Source organism: Cryptococcus depauperatus, chromosome 2, assembly GCF_001720195.1.
Source record: "Cryptococcus depauperatus CBS 7841 chromosome 2, complete sequence".
Lineage (NCBI taxonomy): Eukaryota > Fungi > Basidiomycota > Tremellomycetes > Tremellales > Cryptococcaceae > Cryptococcus > Cryptococcus depauperatus.
Window position 1 is genome coordinate 1,059,383 of NC_089469.1, and position 17,291 is coordinate 1,076,673.

General features: G+C 44.6%; 4 protein-coding genes across 4 annotated transcripts; 2 read left to right on the forward strand and 2 right to left on the reverse strand.

Moving 5' to 3' along the window:
- Positions 1-1,608: 1,608 nt before the first annotated feature.
- On the forward strand, positions 1,609-7,865 carry L203_101676 (uncharacterized protein; the record flags this gene model as incomplete). The annotated part of the gene is made up of 13 exons (XM_066211115.1): positions 1,609-2,984; positions 3,027-3,300; positions 3,348-5,197; positions 5,250-5,388; positions 5,443-5,631; positions 5,687-5,860; positions 5,912-6,351; positions 6,401-6,681; positions 6,749-6,952; positions 7,001-7,300; positions 7,356-7,497; positions 7,548-7,674; positions 7,728-7,865. The coding sequence occupies 13 exons, from the start codon at positions 1,609-1,611 to the stop codon at positions 7,863-7,865; spliced, it is 5,634 nt and encodes a 1,877-aa protein (XP_066067212.1).
- Positions 7,866-8,200: 335 nt separating this feature from the next.
- Positions 8,201-10,160, forward strand: L203_101677 (uncharacterized protein; the record flags this gene model as incomplete). Its single annotated transcript, XM_066211116.1, has 10 exons — positions 8,201-8,474; positions 8,530-8,663; positions 8,710-8,887; positions 8,950-8,989; positions 9,038-9,129; positions 9,182-9,308; positions 9,359-9,754; positions 9,839-9,911; positions 9,969-10,008; positions 10,084-10,160. The coding sequence occupies 10 exons, from the start codon at positions 8,201-8,203 to the stop codon at positions 10,158-10,160; spliced, it is 1,431 nt and encodes a 476-aa protein (XP_066067213.1).
- Positions 10,161-10,905: 745 nt separating this feature from the next.
- On the reverse strand, positions 10,906-14,770 carry L203_101678 (uncharacterized protein; the record flags this gene model as incomplete). The annotated part of the gene is made up of 5 exons (XM_066211117.1): positions 10,906-11,392; positions 11,451-13,957; positions 14,043-14,229; positions 14,277-14,296; positions 14,723-14,770. The coding sequence occupies 5 exons, from the start codon at positions 14,768-14,770 to the stop codon at positions 10,906-10,908; spliced, it is 3,249 nt and encodes a 1,082-aa protein (XP_066067214.1).
- Positions 14,771-15,846: 1,076 nt separating this feature from the next.
- L203_101679 (uncharacterized protein) lies at positions 15,847-17,212 on the reverse strand (the record flags this gene model as incomplete). Its single annotated transcript, XM_066211118.1, has 6 exons — positions 15,847-16,014; positions 16,072-16,205; positions 16,256-16,439; positions 16,493-16,789; positions 16,840-17,097; positions 17,147-17,212. 6 exons carry the CDS (start codon positions 17,210-17,212, stop codon positions 15,847-15,849), a joined length of 1,107 nt encoding a protein of 368 aa, XP_066067215.1.
- Positions 17,213-17,291: the final 79 nt, after the last annotated feature.

Below are 17,291 nucleotides of genomic sequence, written 5' to 3' on the forward strand. Positions count from 1 at the left end.
TTTCGTAAATATTAATTATTTTGGTACAGCAAATCTAGCACTTGTCTTGCATAGAAAAGAGTAAAGAATAAGAAATCTATCTATCATTCAACCTTATCCATCCATGTTCCCTCTCTTAATCCCTCGGCGTTCCAGAGTGTGGCGATGTGGAGGGCTTGCACTTACACAAGATTTTTTTTTAAATATTACTATTGTTGGCACAAGACCTCCTCCCTCTCCCATACGTTTCTATTATCCCATTCGATTCCTGTACTCGTTGTAGGCTCCTCTAAAACCTCTCAACTGGCAAGCGTGGTATATATCCATCCATTTTCCAGAGGGACCTGAGCCTGGACACACCACTCGCAGTTGCTCTTTCCCTCGGTATTTCCGGTTATCGAGAATATGGTGGATTCGGTACCGTTCCGGGCCTGTTCCTGGCAGTGGTAAGATTAACGGCGACACCTGTCCAAATCGTGAAGACGACAGATATGGCCTTAGTAGACCAGCGTGGAACTTGCTGAACTGATCTCTGGATCCGTTCGGAAAGTCCAGTTTGTAAACTGATTTTTCTTGGTAAGCCTCTATTATCTTATATAGGCCCTGGAAACGAGGAGAAAACCTAGCAGCTCTAAATTCTTTATCGGCCGCCTTAAACTCCTTCATTCTATTCCGAGTATACAGCCAAACCCAGTCTCCAGCCTTATACTTTATCTCAGATCGTCGGTGTCGATTTGCTTGAACTGCCATACGGTGCTTGGATAGTACCACTCAACGATTCATTTGCCATATTTATGACAGATTGACGACGTTCTTCTTTGATTAACATCAGCTAACGTTTCCAACAATCCGGTCGAATTAAGGACAATGTGGAGACGGCGTGTGTGAGAGAGAATATCTTGAGTGTTTTTTGTATGACCAGTAAATCTCGGTATGGAAGGAGATTTGGTTTCTCCATTAGACTTCTTGAGTCTAGTCATGTTCTCCGTAAAACGTCTCTCCCACTCCTCCGTGGCTTTCTCATTACGTTTGTTCTGGTCAAACATAACTTCCATAAAGCGTTTGTCCCGTTCATCCGCGGCTTCCTTATTTTGCTTATTCTGGTCGGCCACGAATTTCATAAAGACACCCAACACAAACTCAGCAGTAGTGTCGGACTCGACGTTTCCTCTGGGATCTACAGGTTCTTCCATTTCCGCGTTGCCTGCGTTCTTTCATCGAATTTGAGGCAGCATTTCCAGTTGAAAAATGGAATCCCGTCTTTCTGTATTTTTCGTGCGTAGTTTTGAAAAAGTGTAGGCTTAAGTGCCGCACTGTAATTAAGAGTTTTATTACTTAAGGTTCTGGTAGAAACGCTTTACGGTGGAATACTGCAAAACTAGCACTGGTGGTGCATAAGAAATGAAGTATGAAAGAGAAACTATTCTATCTACAATTTATGTATTCTATGTTGACGGAGTTTTCCGGGTTTTTCCATGTGGCAGCTTGAAGTGCCATGTACTTACAACTATAGATGGAATATTTAACTTATTTATGGGTGACGGAGATTGGTGAATCTCCTCTCCTACGCGACGATGGTTTGTTTTCATGTCAAAGTTGACTTTTCTTTTCCATGAGCAAACGCGAAAAATGGGCAGTGAGCCACCACAAATCCCTCCGAAAGAGCCAAAAGAGGCGGACACTCCAACAGATGAAGATGTTCCTCTCGACTCGCCATCAGATGCTCACGTAGGACTGGGAATACACAATGGTATTCCTTCAAAAGACCTTCCACCTGCACCATCGCCATCGGAACCAGCAACTCCCTCTGTGGATGGCCGCCCGTCGCTGGCTACGCCGTCAGTTATGACAGGCCACCGCTCAAGGTCGTCCACGACGACGACAGCCATCTCGCTCTCCAACCTCAACTCACCCGGACCGCAGTTGTCGACTGTATTAATCATGCCCCCTTTGCAGTTGCTAGTGAATTCAAAAGAAGCAAAAAAATCACCTTCTTTCCATGCCGTTGCCCAGCGCGCCCTGAACTTGTGTCAGGTCCATGAGGAGACAAATGCTGCCTACTTGCACCCGCGAGAGATTTTTGAGCCGTTGAGATTGGCTATCTCCAACCCGCAAACCACATCGGTGCCCATTTTGGTCACATCTCTGGACCTTTTATCAAAGCTCATATCGCATTCATTCTTTTCAGAGCCACAGGGGCCACCCCCAGGTCTTCCGCCCCTCCCTGACCTCATCACGCACACTATCACCCTCTCCTATTCTGAGCATTCTCCACCTCAAGTCGCACTTCAAGTAGTGAAAGCCCTGATGGCCATCGTTCTCTCCACTGACAAGGGCATGCTCGTCCACCAGTCATCCTTGCTCAAAGCTGTGCGTACAGTGTATAATGTCTTTTTACTTTCTACGGACTCGGCCAACCAAGTCGTTGCCCAAGGTGGCCTTACACAGATGGTGCACCATGTCTTTGGACGTATTGTCCGGCCAGATGTCAGGACAGCTGGATTTGCGGGGAGCGCAAGGGAAAGTCTGAGTGAGAATGAGGCTAGAAGAAAGAACCACGAAAACTCTGTACCCTTGACACCTGCACCTACCACTCCGAATGACACCTCTGCCAAGATGACACTTGAATCTTTTGCAGAGCAAAATCCCAATGACCAAATCCCAGTGGACCTTCCACCAATACCGGACGCTGATCAGACAGAAGAAGAGCAGGATGAAGGAGATGTTATACCTCGTCTGCCGCAACATACCGTTTCCATTCCTGTACCAGACGATGATGCACTGGGTCCGGGGCCGTCAGAATTATCCCCTAAATCCCCAGTACATTCGCAGCAGGAAGACCCAAGAATGCCACAGTTACCCTCAGAACAAGCGGGAGACGAAGAGGATGGGAACCTGGATGCGATGGGCCAACCTATCCCCACCGAGCAACTATTTGCCAAGGATGCTTTTTTGGTATTCAGGGCGTTGTGCAAACTTACCATGAAGCCTCTCGTCACTGACAGGTACGTGTAACTCATGTGTAGATACCACTGACACGATTATAGCGAAAAAGACCTCCGCTCCCACGCTATGCGATCCAAACTTCTCTCGCTTCATTTAATCTTGACCATCCTCAAATCACATTCCGACTTATTTGTAAATCCATTTGTGTGTATCCCATCCAACTCGTCATTAGAGATGACACCGTTTTTGCAAGCTACGAAGCAGTACCTGTGTCTCAGTTTATCAAGAAACGCATTGAGTCCTGTCATTCAAGTGTTTGAGTTAAGCGTAGAGATCTTTTGGTGCATGCTGAAAAGCATGAGGGCTCAACTTAAAGTATGTCTAATAAACTAATGTGTGGATGCGCTGACATGGGCAATCAGAAAGAGATTGAAGTCCTCTTGAACGAGATTTTCATCCCAATCCTTGAAATGCGCCATTCTACCATCCGCCAGAAATCTGTCATTCTTGGTATATTTATTCGACTCTGCCACAACCCACAAGCTGTTGTAGAGATGTACATCAACTATGATTGTGACCGTTCGTCCCTCGAGAATATCTACGAACGTCTCATGAATATTGTATCCAAAATCGGCCAGACCCACTTTGCCCCCCCAAGTAAAGAAGAGATTGCCCGCGAAGGGGCAGGCAGTAAACAAGGCGGTAGCGGACATGGACCCGCCATACCGCCCTCATTGAGCACTTCTGCTTTGGGAGAGGATGAAGAACACAATGCACAGCATTACACTGGCATGTCTCCTGGGACCAAACTAAGGAGACAGTCATTAGAATGTCTGGTAGCTACATTACAGTCATTGGTCGCTTGGTCTACCCCGGGTCCTGGGAGGGGACAACAGGATGATGTGCAGGGAGCAGCAGCCGGACTAGAAGGAGATGGACCAGGAAGACATCTCCATTCTGGTTCTATTTCTTTGTCCAATACGGAACCATCTCTTACTTCACCTCAACCAGCATTTGCTTGGCCCTCGGATTCTATCAGACCTGCCAGCATCGTCAGCGGTCTCACCACGCCAGATCCTGGCATACTGGAAGAGGATGATGTGGGGAAATTTGAATCTGCCAAACAACGCAAGACCAACTTACTTGAGGGCATCAAGAAGTTCAACTTCAAGCCTAAACGTGGGATTGCTTACCTTCTTGAACAAGGCTTTATTCGATCATCTTCTCCTCAAGTTATTGCCCGTTTCCTTCTTAACAACGATGGTCTCAATAAGGCCATGATTGGAGAGTACCTTGGTGAAGTTGATGAAAATAATGTGGCAACCATGCACGCGTTCGTGGATATGCTAGAATTCTCTGGGATGAAGTTTACAGACGCCTTAAGAATGTTTCTCCAGTCTTTTAGGCTGCCAGGTGAAGCCCAGAAAATTGACCGTTTTATGCTCAAGTTTGCTGAGCGGTATATGCAAAACAACCCATCTACTCTTTTTGCCAATGCTGACACAGCATACATTCTTTCGTTTTCAGTGATCATGCTTAATACTGATGCGCACAACAAGAATTTCAAGGCAAAACGAATGACAAAACAAGAATTTTTAAAAAACAATAGAGGGATCAATGATGGCAAAGATTTACCAGAAGAACTATTATCGGATATATATGATGAAGTCACTACGAATGAAATCAAAATGAAGGATGAGGTTGAGGTTCCTCAAACAGTGTCATCTGGAGGTCTTGCAAGTGTAGGAAGGGATTTACAAAGAGAAGCGTATGTTGCTCAATCTGAGAATATGGCCAACAAGACCGAGTCCCTCCTCAAAGCAATGGTTCGACAACAAAAGAGAGGAGTTGTTCGCCCCACCGATCATTATCACACTGCCTCGCGTTTGGAACATGTGCAATTTATGTTTGAAGTTGCTTGGATGCCTTTTCTTGCTGGTATTTCCGCGCCGTTGCAAGAAACTGACGATATGGACGTTGTCAATCTCTGTTTACAAGGTCTCAAATCTGCGATCCGGATTGTGTGCTTGTTTGATATGGAACTCGAACGTAACGCGTTTGTCACAACGCTTGCCAAATTTACTTATCTCAACAACGTAGCGGAGATGAAGCCAAAAAATATGGAGGCTATTAAAACTCTGTTAGAGGTTGCCGTCACAGATGGAAATCACCTAAAGGCATCATGGAAGGAGGTGCTGACTTGTGTGAGCCAGCTAGAGAGGATGCAGTTGATTTCTAGTGGTATGGATGTGCCAGACCTCAATAGAACATTGTGAGTTTATAGCTCATAGGCGGAAAACCCGGTTGACATATGAGAGACGTAGGACATCAACCACAGATAAGCGTAAATCAACCAGCTCAAAAAAAAGGGCACCAGCAGAAGAAGTGGCAGAAGAGTCAAGATCGTCTCAAGTCACAGTAGCAGCCGACATGGTGTTTTCCACCAGTAAAAATCTTTCAGGTGTATGTCTGTGTTGATTGTGGAGTTTGAACAGGGGCTGACAAAGCTTCCCAAAGTCTGCCATAGTCGACTTTGTGAAAGCGCTGAGTGAAGTATCTTGGGAAGAGATTCAATCATCGGGTGCTTCAACGCATCCACGTATGTTTAGTCTACAAAAGCTTGTTGAGATCTCATACTACAATATGAAAAGGATCAGGCTCGAGTGGTCAAACATTTGGTTAATCCTTGGTGAACATTTTAACCAAGTATGTTCAATTTTCACTGCCGGTCACGACAAGAAAAGCTAATTCATGGCTGAAGGTTTGTTGTCACAACAATCCCAATATTAGTTTTTTCGCCCTCGATGCGTTGAGACAATTGGCAATGAATTTCTTGGAGAAAGAAGAATTATCTCATTTCAGATTCCAAAAAGATTTTCTACGACCATTTGAGTACACTATCATTCACAACAAGAATTCTGATGCTCGCGAGATGGTCAGCTCCACTCCTGTATTAATTATTGGCAATGAGCTAACGAACTTTTAGGTGCTGCAATGTCTTCAGCACATGCTCCAATCTCGGGTGCAAAACCTTCGTTCAGGTTGGCGAACCATGTTTGGCGTCTTCTCAGCAGCTTCCAAGGTTGTCACCGAGCGAGTCTGTAATTATGCTTTCGAGCTCGTAACTCTTGTTTACAGAGACTATTTCTCACTCGTTGTCAAATTTGGGTCTTTTTCCGATCTGACAACGTGTATTACCGATTTTTGCAAGGTTTCCAAATTCCAAAAAATCAGTTTACAAGCGATTGAAATGGTTAGAGGTCTGGTGCCAAAGATGTTGCAATGTCCCGAATGCCTGCTACCTCAACCTGGAGAGGATGGAAAAGCACCGCAAGGTGATGATCCTATGGTCAAGTATTGGTTACCAGTGCTTCACTCGTTCTACGAGATCATCATGACCGGAGAGGATTTAGAGGTCAGAAGATTGTGAGTTCAGTTCTATTCTATCTTTGGTGGTTTATTAACTTGGGTTTAGAGCGCTAGATTGCCTGTTTGGCACCCTCAAAGTTCATGGTTCTGGTTTTTCTGTGGAATTTTGGAATACTGTTTGCCAAGAGGTTCTCTTTCCTATTTTTGCTGTACTTCGCGCAAAGTCAGACGTTCGCTTTAGATCTCCTGAGGATCTCAGTGTCTGGCTATCAACGACGTTGATATCAGCCCTGAGGGATTTAGTAGACCTGTACACGGTGTATTTCGAAGTTATGCAGAAGTACTTGGAAGGACTGTTAGACATACTGGTAGCCTGCATTTGTCAAGGTCAGCCTTCTTTCTCTTCGCCGTCTTGGCTCGGATGCGAACTTTCTTTTGCTGACTATTGAAACAGAGAATGATACTCTTGCACGTATTGGCACATCCTGCTTTGAACAGCTTTTGGAGCAAAACGTCCACAAACTTAGTCCTGAAAAGTGGATGTTGATTGTTTCGGCGTTTGTACAACTCTTTAGAACTACTACGGCGTATCAGCTATTTGACAAAGTCTTATCTTCCGAGATTGAACCCACGGGTAGTGACATGACGGACAACGATGGTCAGCAAACTTACAAAGTCAAGAACTTTGCTGATAATAACACCGTAGCACCATTTCAAAAATTTGTGGCACCTGCGCCTTTGGAGCCTGCTACAGAAAAACAGCATTCACTTCCCCCCAATATTACATTCTCTGAGCAAAAACGCATTTTTAAACAAGTCATTGTTAAATGCGTACTCCAACTGTTGCTCCTTGAAACCACTCATGAACTGTTACAAAACGATGAAGTGTACAACACTATCCCTGCAGAGCACTTGCCAAGATTATTGGAGGTTTTGGAGGATAGCTGGAGGTTTGCAAGGAAATTCAACGCTGATAAGCCTTTGCGGATGCAACTCTGGAAAGTCGGTACGTATCATCATCATGCATTTAAGGAGATGTGTTGATGAGATCATCGCGATAGGTTTTATGAAACAGCTGCCAAACTTGCTTAAACAGGAGTCTAGCTCAGCAGCTACTCTTATCAGTGTTTTGTTAAAAATGTATAGAGATTCCAGAGATGCTCATCGGGCATCTAGAGATGAGGTAACGGAAAGGCTTGTACCGTGGGTTTGATCACAGTCTTTCCAAATCTCTTTCTAATATCATGAAACAGGCTGGCTACAGAGATCATAAAAGATTTTATCAGTCTGGATCCTGAAAACTCGCCAAGAAACGTAGCGGCCTGGACGCCTGTAGTGATCGATATACTCCAAGGCTGTTGCAGTCTCGAGACTAAATCTGTAAGTGCCTGTAATCATTCTACTGAGAGTAAGCCCAACTCATATCGCCATAGTTTGAACGTTGTATTCCCACATTTTATCCTCTAATCACCGATATTCTACTCAAAGACGTAGCTGTGGAAATGAGACTGGCAATCAGAAACTACCTAAGGAGAGCGGGTCAGATCAAAGGGTTTATATCACACGAATAAAAGAACCAACAGAAGAATAACAAAAATGATTGGAATGGGTTTACCTTTAACACGAGAAATTGCTTTTGACGATTTGATTTTTGGAATAGACACTCTGTATGAATCTTTCATATTATCTGTCAGATTAATAGCGTTTAGTTTGCATATAAAAAGCAAGGCCACTTGTTATATAATTTAAAGATGTAATTACTATACCGGACCAAGGCGGAATCAAATTGTAGGTGCATGACTTTTGGAACTTTCCTTTTTAATTATTTTGCTTTTACATTCATTCTATCATTCTCAGCTTTTTTAAAGATATAGCCTTCCAATGGTGTTACGGCAGCTCTAGCATCATGTACTGTGGCCTTACTCTTTCTTTTTTGATTTTGGTGACAATCTTTCCCACTTTTGCATTGTCTCTGCAATCCCAACATCCATTTTGGCCCAACTCCAATAGTCAAGCAATCTTGACAGACCGTATCAACTGCGTCCCTCATGCGGTCTATCAAGGATTTGATACTGCTGATAATGACTTGGCAGCACCTTTTGAGGATATGCACCTCTACCCGTTGCATATCTCTGGACAAAGAGATGAAAAGGTGAACCTGATGTTTTTTGCCGATGGTTGTGGGTTGAACCTTCTTCGTTTGTGCTACGAATGCCAACCCATGGTAAATTTTAGATACCCAAGATGAGGAGGAAAAATTTGTCAATGACGCTGCAAAGCTCAAGGATGATATTGTCTCTGCTCAAGGCGCAATGTCTCATGTCTCTCACCTCCTCAACATTTGGGCGACCTTTATCCCTTCCAATACTGTAGGTGCCTTCTTTCTATTAGCAGTTGTGCTGATACTCTGTCTAGTCAGGTATTGGTGACCACGATGAGTCCATTCCTGGCGCTCCTTTTGGTTTATACCGTCCCGGCGCAGAACTTCGGGCAGTTTTTGTAAGGCATCACAAGAAGGCTAGGGCTGCGTGTCGTTGGTTTCACGATGGAAGAAATGGCGACATGGGTGGTTGCGATCAGCCTATTATACTCGGTGGGCATCTCTAGTCAAGAATTGAAAGTGGTGGGCAAAGCTGTTGGCTGACTGGGCAACAGGAAATGATCCGTTGTACGGGGGCTTGGGAGGAGAATTTACGTATGTTTTGATTCAATTAGAACGCCTGTCACCTTAACATACAAGAAGCATTGTAACAGCCTCAAAGATGAACGGTCCAATCGTTTTGCGACATGAATTAGGGCATAGCCTAATTAACGTCGGAGAGGAGTATGAAGGAGGTATGTTGACTTTCTCGTTCTTGCTTGATTGAGTTTTGAAAGAAGCTGGTAGGATCTTCCTATTTTGGAGTTAACTCTGAAAAGCCTAGTAGATTAAACAATTTGAAATGGAAGAACTTTGTCAGTGACTCGCAAAATCTTAGAATAGAAGATGCCAAAGTTCCTCTCCAAGTTTATGCGTTTGTTTGCTTACGTTTTGTCATCTTCCATGTAGCTGATCAAGGAATAGATGGCACAATCTGGATGAGTCTCCTTGGAATATCACTTTTAGGTCCTTCAACCCTCGTACAGAGAATCATGATAAGGATGACATCCCTTACCCCAATTCACTCCTCCGAGCATCTTTGACCTCAATCCCTGATCCTTCCCACATTAACATAAAGCTCAATGGATTTCCCTTGAATTTGTCGAGTGTGTTTCCTGAGGAATGGAAGGATTCACTCGACCGACGCTGGCTCGAAATTCCCTTAATGGCGATCCAGACAGGTGGCAATGGGGGTGGTGTCGTGCCAGGGCAAAATGTCGTCGAGGTGTACCTGACAGAGATGGGAAAAAAAGCGAGAGCGGGACAGGGGGGGAAGATGATGTCAAGCATGGAAATTGTTGAATACGGAGGTAATGGCAGGTAGGTTTATTTTTCTCTCTTATTTTATGATTTACGCAGGGCCTGTGCCATGATCAAGAGAGCACCAAGTTGATGAAGACCTAGGTTTAACCACACACAAGGCTTCATTGGCGCTTTCCCGACGTACGATGTTGATGGACATGTGCATCTTCGGCCTGTAGGTTTTGATTTTGGACCCTCTGTCTATATCCAAGCTGACAGAGGCTATGCCTAGACAAACGAGGCTTGTTTAATGAGAAAAGTCAACCATGCCAGTGAGTTTTTATTATAACATATCAAAAGGCGTAAGCGTCCGTGTTCAAAGTATGGACTGATTGAACCACTGCAAGGATTCTGTCCCGTCTGCGCACACCATCTACAAGAGCGTTTGGAACATATGATAAGTAGTCGAGCACGCCGAGGATGATGGATACCGAGAAGTTTGGTAACATACGAGGACAATAGTTGCGGACAGCTCAATGTGATTGTTGAGTTTACAACGTTGTCGAGGCGCAAGAGATTTATATCAGAAAGTTATGCTTTGATGCGATACTCTTCTCAATATACATAGGGGATGGCCATGAATGTATGAGCTTTGGAGTCTGAAAGTTTGCTACGTGTATGTCCCCAAACTCTTATCATTCGTCTGTCAACTATGATGATCAAAATCCTAGATTATACATAAGTGCATACTCTTATTCAAAGTTCCATAGAGAACAATGAGCAGGAGAGAAGCTTCCGATAAGCAGATGTGACCTGACAACCCATAATCCACCAAAAGACTCATTTATCTAATCAGAGACGTTTCGCCATACGTGCAAGTCATTCAAATAGGAAAAAGCAATATCGGGAAGGCATCATGAATCGCAACAGCCATTGACCCAGGCTTATTGTTACGCTTAAGCTCAACAGCAACTATTGCTCATCGACATTTAACAAGAAATTCTTCGTCTTTAAACAAGCAGATGTTATCGAAAATAGCCTCAGCCGTGAGTAAAGGATATGAGGAAGACAAAAAGATTATTCAAGCGATGAACAGATAAATTAGAGTCACCTCCCCTAGGGGTATACATGATGCAATAACTAAGAAAAAGAGATAGGGAGAAAGAAGTCTACAGATGTCTACCACGTTCACAAAAGCCTCAAGATTATTTGAGCAAGTTTCATTCATCTTAAAGCTCGTCGTCAGTAAAGACCTCTTCTCCTCGCTTTCTTCTAGCCATTCGGTCCTTCTTGGCTTTTCGCTTGTCAGCAGCAGAGAGCTTCTTCTCTTTCTTAGCCTTGGCAATTGGGTTACCAAGGGCATCAAACTGGACTTCATCGTCGTCGTCCTTCTTCTTATCAATTCTCTCACCAGAGCCCTGACCCTCAACCCAGTTGTGACCAGAAGCCTCAAGATGACCCTCACGCATGGCCCAAACTTCGGTACAGATGGATTCGGAGAACTCTCGGTTATGGGTAATGATAAGAACACCACCCTCAAAGTTTTTAAGGGCAGCGATAAGAGCGGCAAGAGACTCTCGGTCGAGATAGTTAGTAGGCTCGTCAAGACAGATGATATGAGGCCTTCGCCAGGTGGCGGCGCCAAGGACGACCTTGACCTTTTGACCGCCAGAGAGACCACGCATAGAGTTGTGGGAAACGAATTCCGAGTCAAGACTAGGTTAAGGATTTTGATTAGCACACAACTAAGTTAAACGACAGTCTATTTGCTTACCCAAAGTCCTCAAAGTGCTTTTCGATTTCCCTTCTGACTAAAGGTCTCATTAAACCGAGACGCTGAGCTTCCCTGGTGTCCAGCTCCATCACCTTCTTCTCGAAACCACGGGTAATAAGCTCGTCTCGAGGCAACCACATATTCTCAGCAGAAGACATGCCCTTGAAGGAAACCTCGTATTCGTAAGACTGCTTAAGCTTCTTACGAGCAACAAGCTCGTCAATAATTCTCTTGGCACCGTCCTTGATGAGGGTGGCACCTTCCTTCATTTTCTGAAGTTCAGCCTCAGTCATGACACGTGAGGCCTTGTTCATCTCTTCCAAGTCCTCACCGGTTTGGTAACGCCAAAGCATATACTCGAGAGGGGTAGAATCCAAGTGGTTGTCGATGTGATGGAAGGCATGCTGAGCAACGTAACCAATGACTAAGTTGGGGTGCTTCCAAACAGTGCCTTTGAGATTAGGCTCAGTCTCACCTGTAAGAAGCTTGACAAGGGTTGATTTACCAGATCCGTTGGGACCGAGAATGGCGACTCGAGAAGAGAGAGAAACCTGGAGAGAGATGTCGTAGAGTTGCTGTACAGAGGAGCCGGGGTACTGGAAAGAGACATCCCTCATCTTAAGCAGGGACTTTTCCTTCGTCTTGACACCATCAAGAAGAGGGGGGTTTGGAAGCTTGAATTGGTAGTCTTCAGCAACGTCGAGCTGGAAGTAAGATTTGGCCTCTGGAACATGGACAACAAAGTCGTTGAGGTTACCAGGGTACCTTTTAAGCTTGAAGTTGTTCAAGTGAAGAACGTCGGTGATGGTTCGGTTAAGGAAGTCAGAGTCATGAGAGACGATGATGGAAGTACAAGTGGTGAGAGAAGTAAGGTAGTTGATCAACCAGTCGACGTTGAGAACATCCAAGTGGTTAGTGGGCTCATCCAACAAGAGAATATCAGCCTTGAACAGGATAGCTCGGGCAAGAGCCAGCTTCATCTTCCAACCACCAGAAAGGGAACCGATAGAGTTCTTCTGTTTAACCTCGTCGAAACCTACAGACTCAAGGGTAGACTTAATTTCCTCAGGGGAAGCGAGTAATCGCTTGTCGCTCAAGACCCAGTCAATGATGGAAATTTCAGCTTCGGAACCGTCAATGTCATGCTGAACATAGAAAGTTCGAACCTCAGTAGGAGGTGGGAAACCCTCAACCTGGTTGTTGATGATGGCGTTCATAAGCGTAGACTTTCCAGATCCGTTTCGACCACAGAGACCATATCGGTGGCCTCGCTTGAGCCTCATGTTGGCGTGGTGAAGTAAGATCTTAGCACCATAAGCCAAGTTGAACTGTTCAATATTACAAAGATCCTCGCCCTCCTCCTCGTCAGCAAACTTGATATCATCTGCCTCAGCTTCGTCAGCCTTCTTCTGAAGTAATTCCCGAACGGCAGGAAGAGAGTCATAAGAAGGAAGAGCAAGTTTGATATAAGGAGGAAGGGTAGCCTCCCAAGTCTGCTGGTCAAAGTTGTGGTGATTGACCAAAGACGCAGCAAGGACACCAGCGTAAGCAAGACCAGGATTTGCCTGCTCAACTGAGGATACGTTGCCATGTTTGTGGAAGAGCTGAATGAGGTTGGTAGCAAGCTGAGGGCCTTCGGCAACCGGAAGTGGAGCAAGGTCAGAGCCATCAGACTCAGCGGGAACCTTTCCAATTCGTCGCAAAGTAGCAATAGCACGGTTGGCAACAGATCGAGCTTCAGGGTCAGCAATGGTCTCGGAAGTCTTGATGAGACGAGGTAATAACTGAGGAAGGAAAGGTCGAACAGTGTACTCGGAGTCGACAAGCTTCGACATGTTGTCGGCAATGACACAGACCTTTCGCTTGGTAGCGGTCAGACGCTCGTCAAGACCTCGAATCAACAGCGGAGCGATAAGAGAGATGGTTGGGGCGGTGACCTCAGAAACGAAAGTGGTGGCAGAAAGGAGAGTGATGGTCTTGGGGACCTCCTCTATGGGGTTAAGGAGAGATTTGATCAAAGCAGGAATAAACTTCTCGATATCCTTGTTCTCCACAAGGGCACAAGCCTTCTCAAGAGTAGTCTTGGCAGCCTTCTTAACATCAGATTTGGTGTCCCAGACGGCCTCAGCAAGAACTGGGACGAGCTGAGGCATCGTCTCACCCATTTGATAAGGAGCAGAGACGACAAGCTGTTGAAGGATTTCAAGACAGCCTGTCTTGATCTGCCACTTGCCAGAAGTCTTGATCAAATTGAGGAGAGCGGGGAGAAGAACAAAAGTGGCCCAAGGGTTCATGCTCTGCACAATGGCCTTGACCGCAGAGATGGCAGCAGCCTTGACGCCAGCAGCCTTATCGGCAAAAGCTTCAAGGAGAGCTGGGAAAGGAGTGTTTTCGGCGGAGGAAACGACATAAGGCTCAAGGAATTGCGCGGCGCCATTCTCACAGAGAGTTGAGATGGCATCAGCAGCACCAGTTCGAGCAGCCTCAGATTTCTTGTCGGTAAGAGCCTACGAAATGTCAGCTCTGAAAATTTTAGGTGATATCTGCCATCCCTTGACTAAAGGATGACACTTTCAACAAAGGAATACTGACTTTGACAACAGCGTCGTTGAAAGCAATCTGGCCGAGGAACTCCACACCAGATTTCTTGACAGCGCCAACAAGGGCAAGGGCAGCCTCGTCTCGCTGAGTCTTGTCAGCGGCAAATAGGGTGGCGAGGTCAAAAGCGTCGGCCTTGCCGGAGACAGCAGCAGAAGTAGCAGCAGGGGCCACTGCAGGACTGTCAGCACGTTTTTATCACATTAACTCTATCGCCACCAGACTCACTGTTGGATATCAAAAGTGGTCTGTAAAGATGATTCTATAGGTTTTTGGTGACTTGCGTCTTTTTGTGGTAAAATTACACGACAGCGGCACCTGTCAATAACGAATTGAATGGCCTGTACGCGTTTGCGACACAAGGAAGAGATGGGTTGAGAAAGAAAAGAAATGAAAGAGAAAGAGAAAGAAATGAATTCATGAATCAAATAGGGATAACGCTGAAGCCGTGGAGCGGAGGCAAATTTTGCTCTGCAGAAAAAAATAAAATTCAGGGCTTTTGAATATTTTAATCTTTAAGTGCCACATCAGGTAATTTCCGCTTCACCACTGAAGGATTTTTTTCGGAATTATCCCATGTGGCGGTGCATGAAGATATTATTTCAACATTCTGTCTCAAAAGTTATAATGAAACTTTCAAGTCATGAATAAGAAGAATATCAAAAAGCGTTTACAATTGTAGTGGTACGTTCTGCATCACCATAATTCAGACGGCAATACATGCAAGTAGCGTTTATGGAGGACTCTTTTATGTATATATTGAGAATACTTGTGCTAATCTATATCTAACCCATTCACACCAAGCATGACTCTAACAGTCCTTCTCATGACTACTTTCTTGCAGCCATACCACCGCATACCGCTTTCTGATGCGTTGTGGCTTTCTCTGACTTGTATGCGCGCAAGCAAGGCTTCAGGAATAAGCAAACATGCAAAAAATATAGGCAGAAAAGTTGGCGAGTGTATAAACGGAGCAGGGCTATGTTTATCAGAATCGTTAGCTCTTAAACGTTCGAGGGGTTGTTAAAAGGCCATTGACGAGCAAAGAGGTTCTGCAGCGACTCTGGTTGGAAAAGAAATAGCAACGTCCACTCATAACCGACAAGGTTTAGCTCAACCATGACCATATTCGGGAGAATAATTTTGTTCTCAGTACATTTCTACAAGTCTTTCTCGCCTGTATTTGGTATATCAAAGGTATTTTCTTGTTGGTGAGTGCTGCTTTGGTCAGCGTTTGTTTAGCTACTACCAGATTAGCATCGATGTATTTAAAAGTCTTTAGTTTGATGCTTTCGGTTACTTCCATCGTGAACTTTGCTTATATTACTTGCCAATGAGACTGTAAAACCATTTCAAGTTTTCAGCTTGATAAAAGGGCACCATGAGGTATATGTTCTAAACGTGCCAATTTAGTTGGCTTGTAAGTCATTGTAGTATTTCCATTTGATCAAGTAATTGCGGATTTCAACGAGTAATGACTTGGTAAATAATATGGCATTGCTATGCTGGCTTTTGAATCCACGTCTTTCTTCTTCCAGTATCCTAAGTTAAAAGCTGTAATCAGCTGGCTATTTGTACTGATATTTTGATCTGCCTGATCTAACGTGCTTTGTCACGACAACAATTTATCATGAAAAGTAGACTTAGTTTGTTCTCTGCAATTCATGACCCTTGCAGACTGCAAGACGAAGCTCTCTCTATCCTGTAAATGACACTTATAGCCGATGCATACTCATGATTCAATTTCGATAGTGCTGTCCTTGAATAGTCGCGTTTCTGAATTTCTAGTTAATTTTGACTATACCTTCTTATTCCCATTCTCATCAGTGACACCGGCCTGTTGGAAAGCCTGCGAAACGAGTTTAGCAAGAGACGGGCTAAGCTGCTCAACCTGCTTGACAACATCTTTTGGTTCCCCAGGAAGGAATCTAGCAGCGGTCTTGACTTTATCTTCAACTTGTTTACCCTACACCCATGTTCAATTAGACGTCTTGTCTGATCAGAGAAGAGTTATACAACTCACGAGAGCATCGGCATCAATTTTTCCATCTTCGGCCTTGCTCTTAAGCCAAGCTTCGACAGTATCTGCGGGAATACCAGCCTTTTTGGCAGTCTCTTTCAATTGCTTGATAAGTGAATCAACATCGGCAGGAGCAGCTTAGAGTCATCATTAGATAAATGCCTCTACAATCATGATTTATACATACCCTCTTTGAGACCCTTGAGCAGAGCGTTGGCTTGACTTTTCTTTTCCTTTTTGGCTTCCTCAACCTTCACCCATACCTTGTTAGCAGAGGCCTCAACTTGTTTCAATTGATCCTCGCCCATTTCTCGAGCCTTTTTGATAAGATTGTCGAGATCCGCTTTGTCAGGAATCTTCCCGATTAGAACCTGTTCAGTTTGTCAGCTTTGTTAGGCATATAACAGAGGATTTATGGGCTAACATCAATGATCTTTTGGCTGCCTTCAGGAATTTCTCCTTTCAAATCTTGAGCTAAACCTTTCCAATCCACATTTTCAACTTTTCCCTGTGCTTGATCAAGTTTCTTCTGAACTTTGTCTACCACTCGCTTGACATCATCGCCTCCAGCTTTTTTCAATTCTTCCAAAATTGCTGGGAGGTCTTTGTCTTTAAGGGAAGATAAGAAGCCGTTTACACCGCCTTCTTGTCTGGAGAGATGGCTATAGATTGCGAAAGCACTAGGCGGAAGAACAGCCTTTGCATAGCTCGCTAGATCACCCTATTGACTCATTAATCTACACTTTTTTGTCGTTCACCTCGAACACTCACAATATTTGATGTGCTCTCTTTTAAAGAGTCGATTGACTGATTAGTAACTTTAGCGACATCCCGAACTGGCTTCATGTACATGTATCCTCCAGCGCCAAGGCCAACAATGGCAGCAAGAACAAGAAACATAGGACCATTGCCGTTGCCTCCAGATGCTCTTGGTGGCTGAGGTGGAGGGATATCGGTCGCGTATGTTCGTCGAATAGGAAGGGTTGGAGAATATGTCTTCTGAGGAATACGGATAGGACCTCGAGGGCGCTTTACTCTAGTCAGTATGATTCTTTGGGTCGGAGCGAAAGCCTCTTACAACCGCAGCTCGAGGAGCAGCAGACACAGAAGCTGAGAGACGTATAGCAGTTTGACGAAGCATCATGAGATTAGTATTATTATGTTTGAGTGAAAGTGGAAACAAAATAAGAACATGACTCCATTATATATGCCCTGCCTCCACT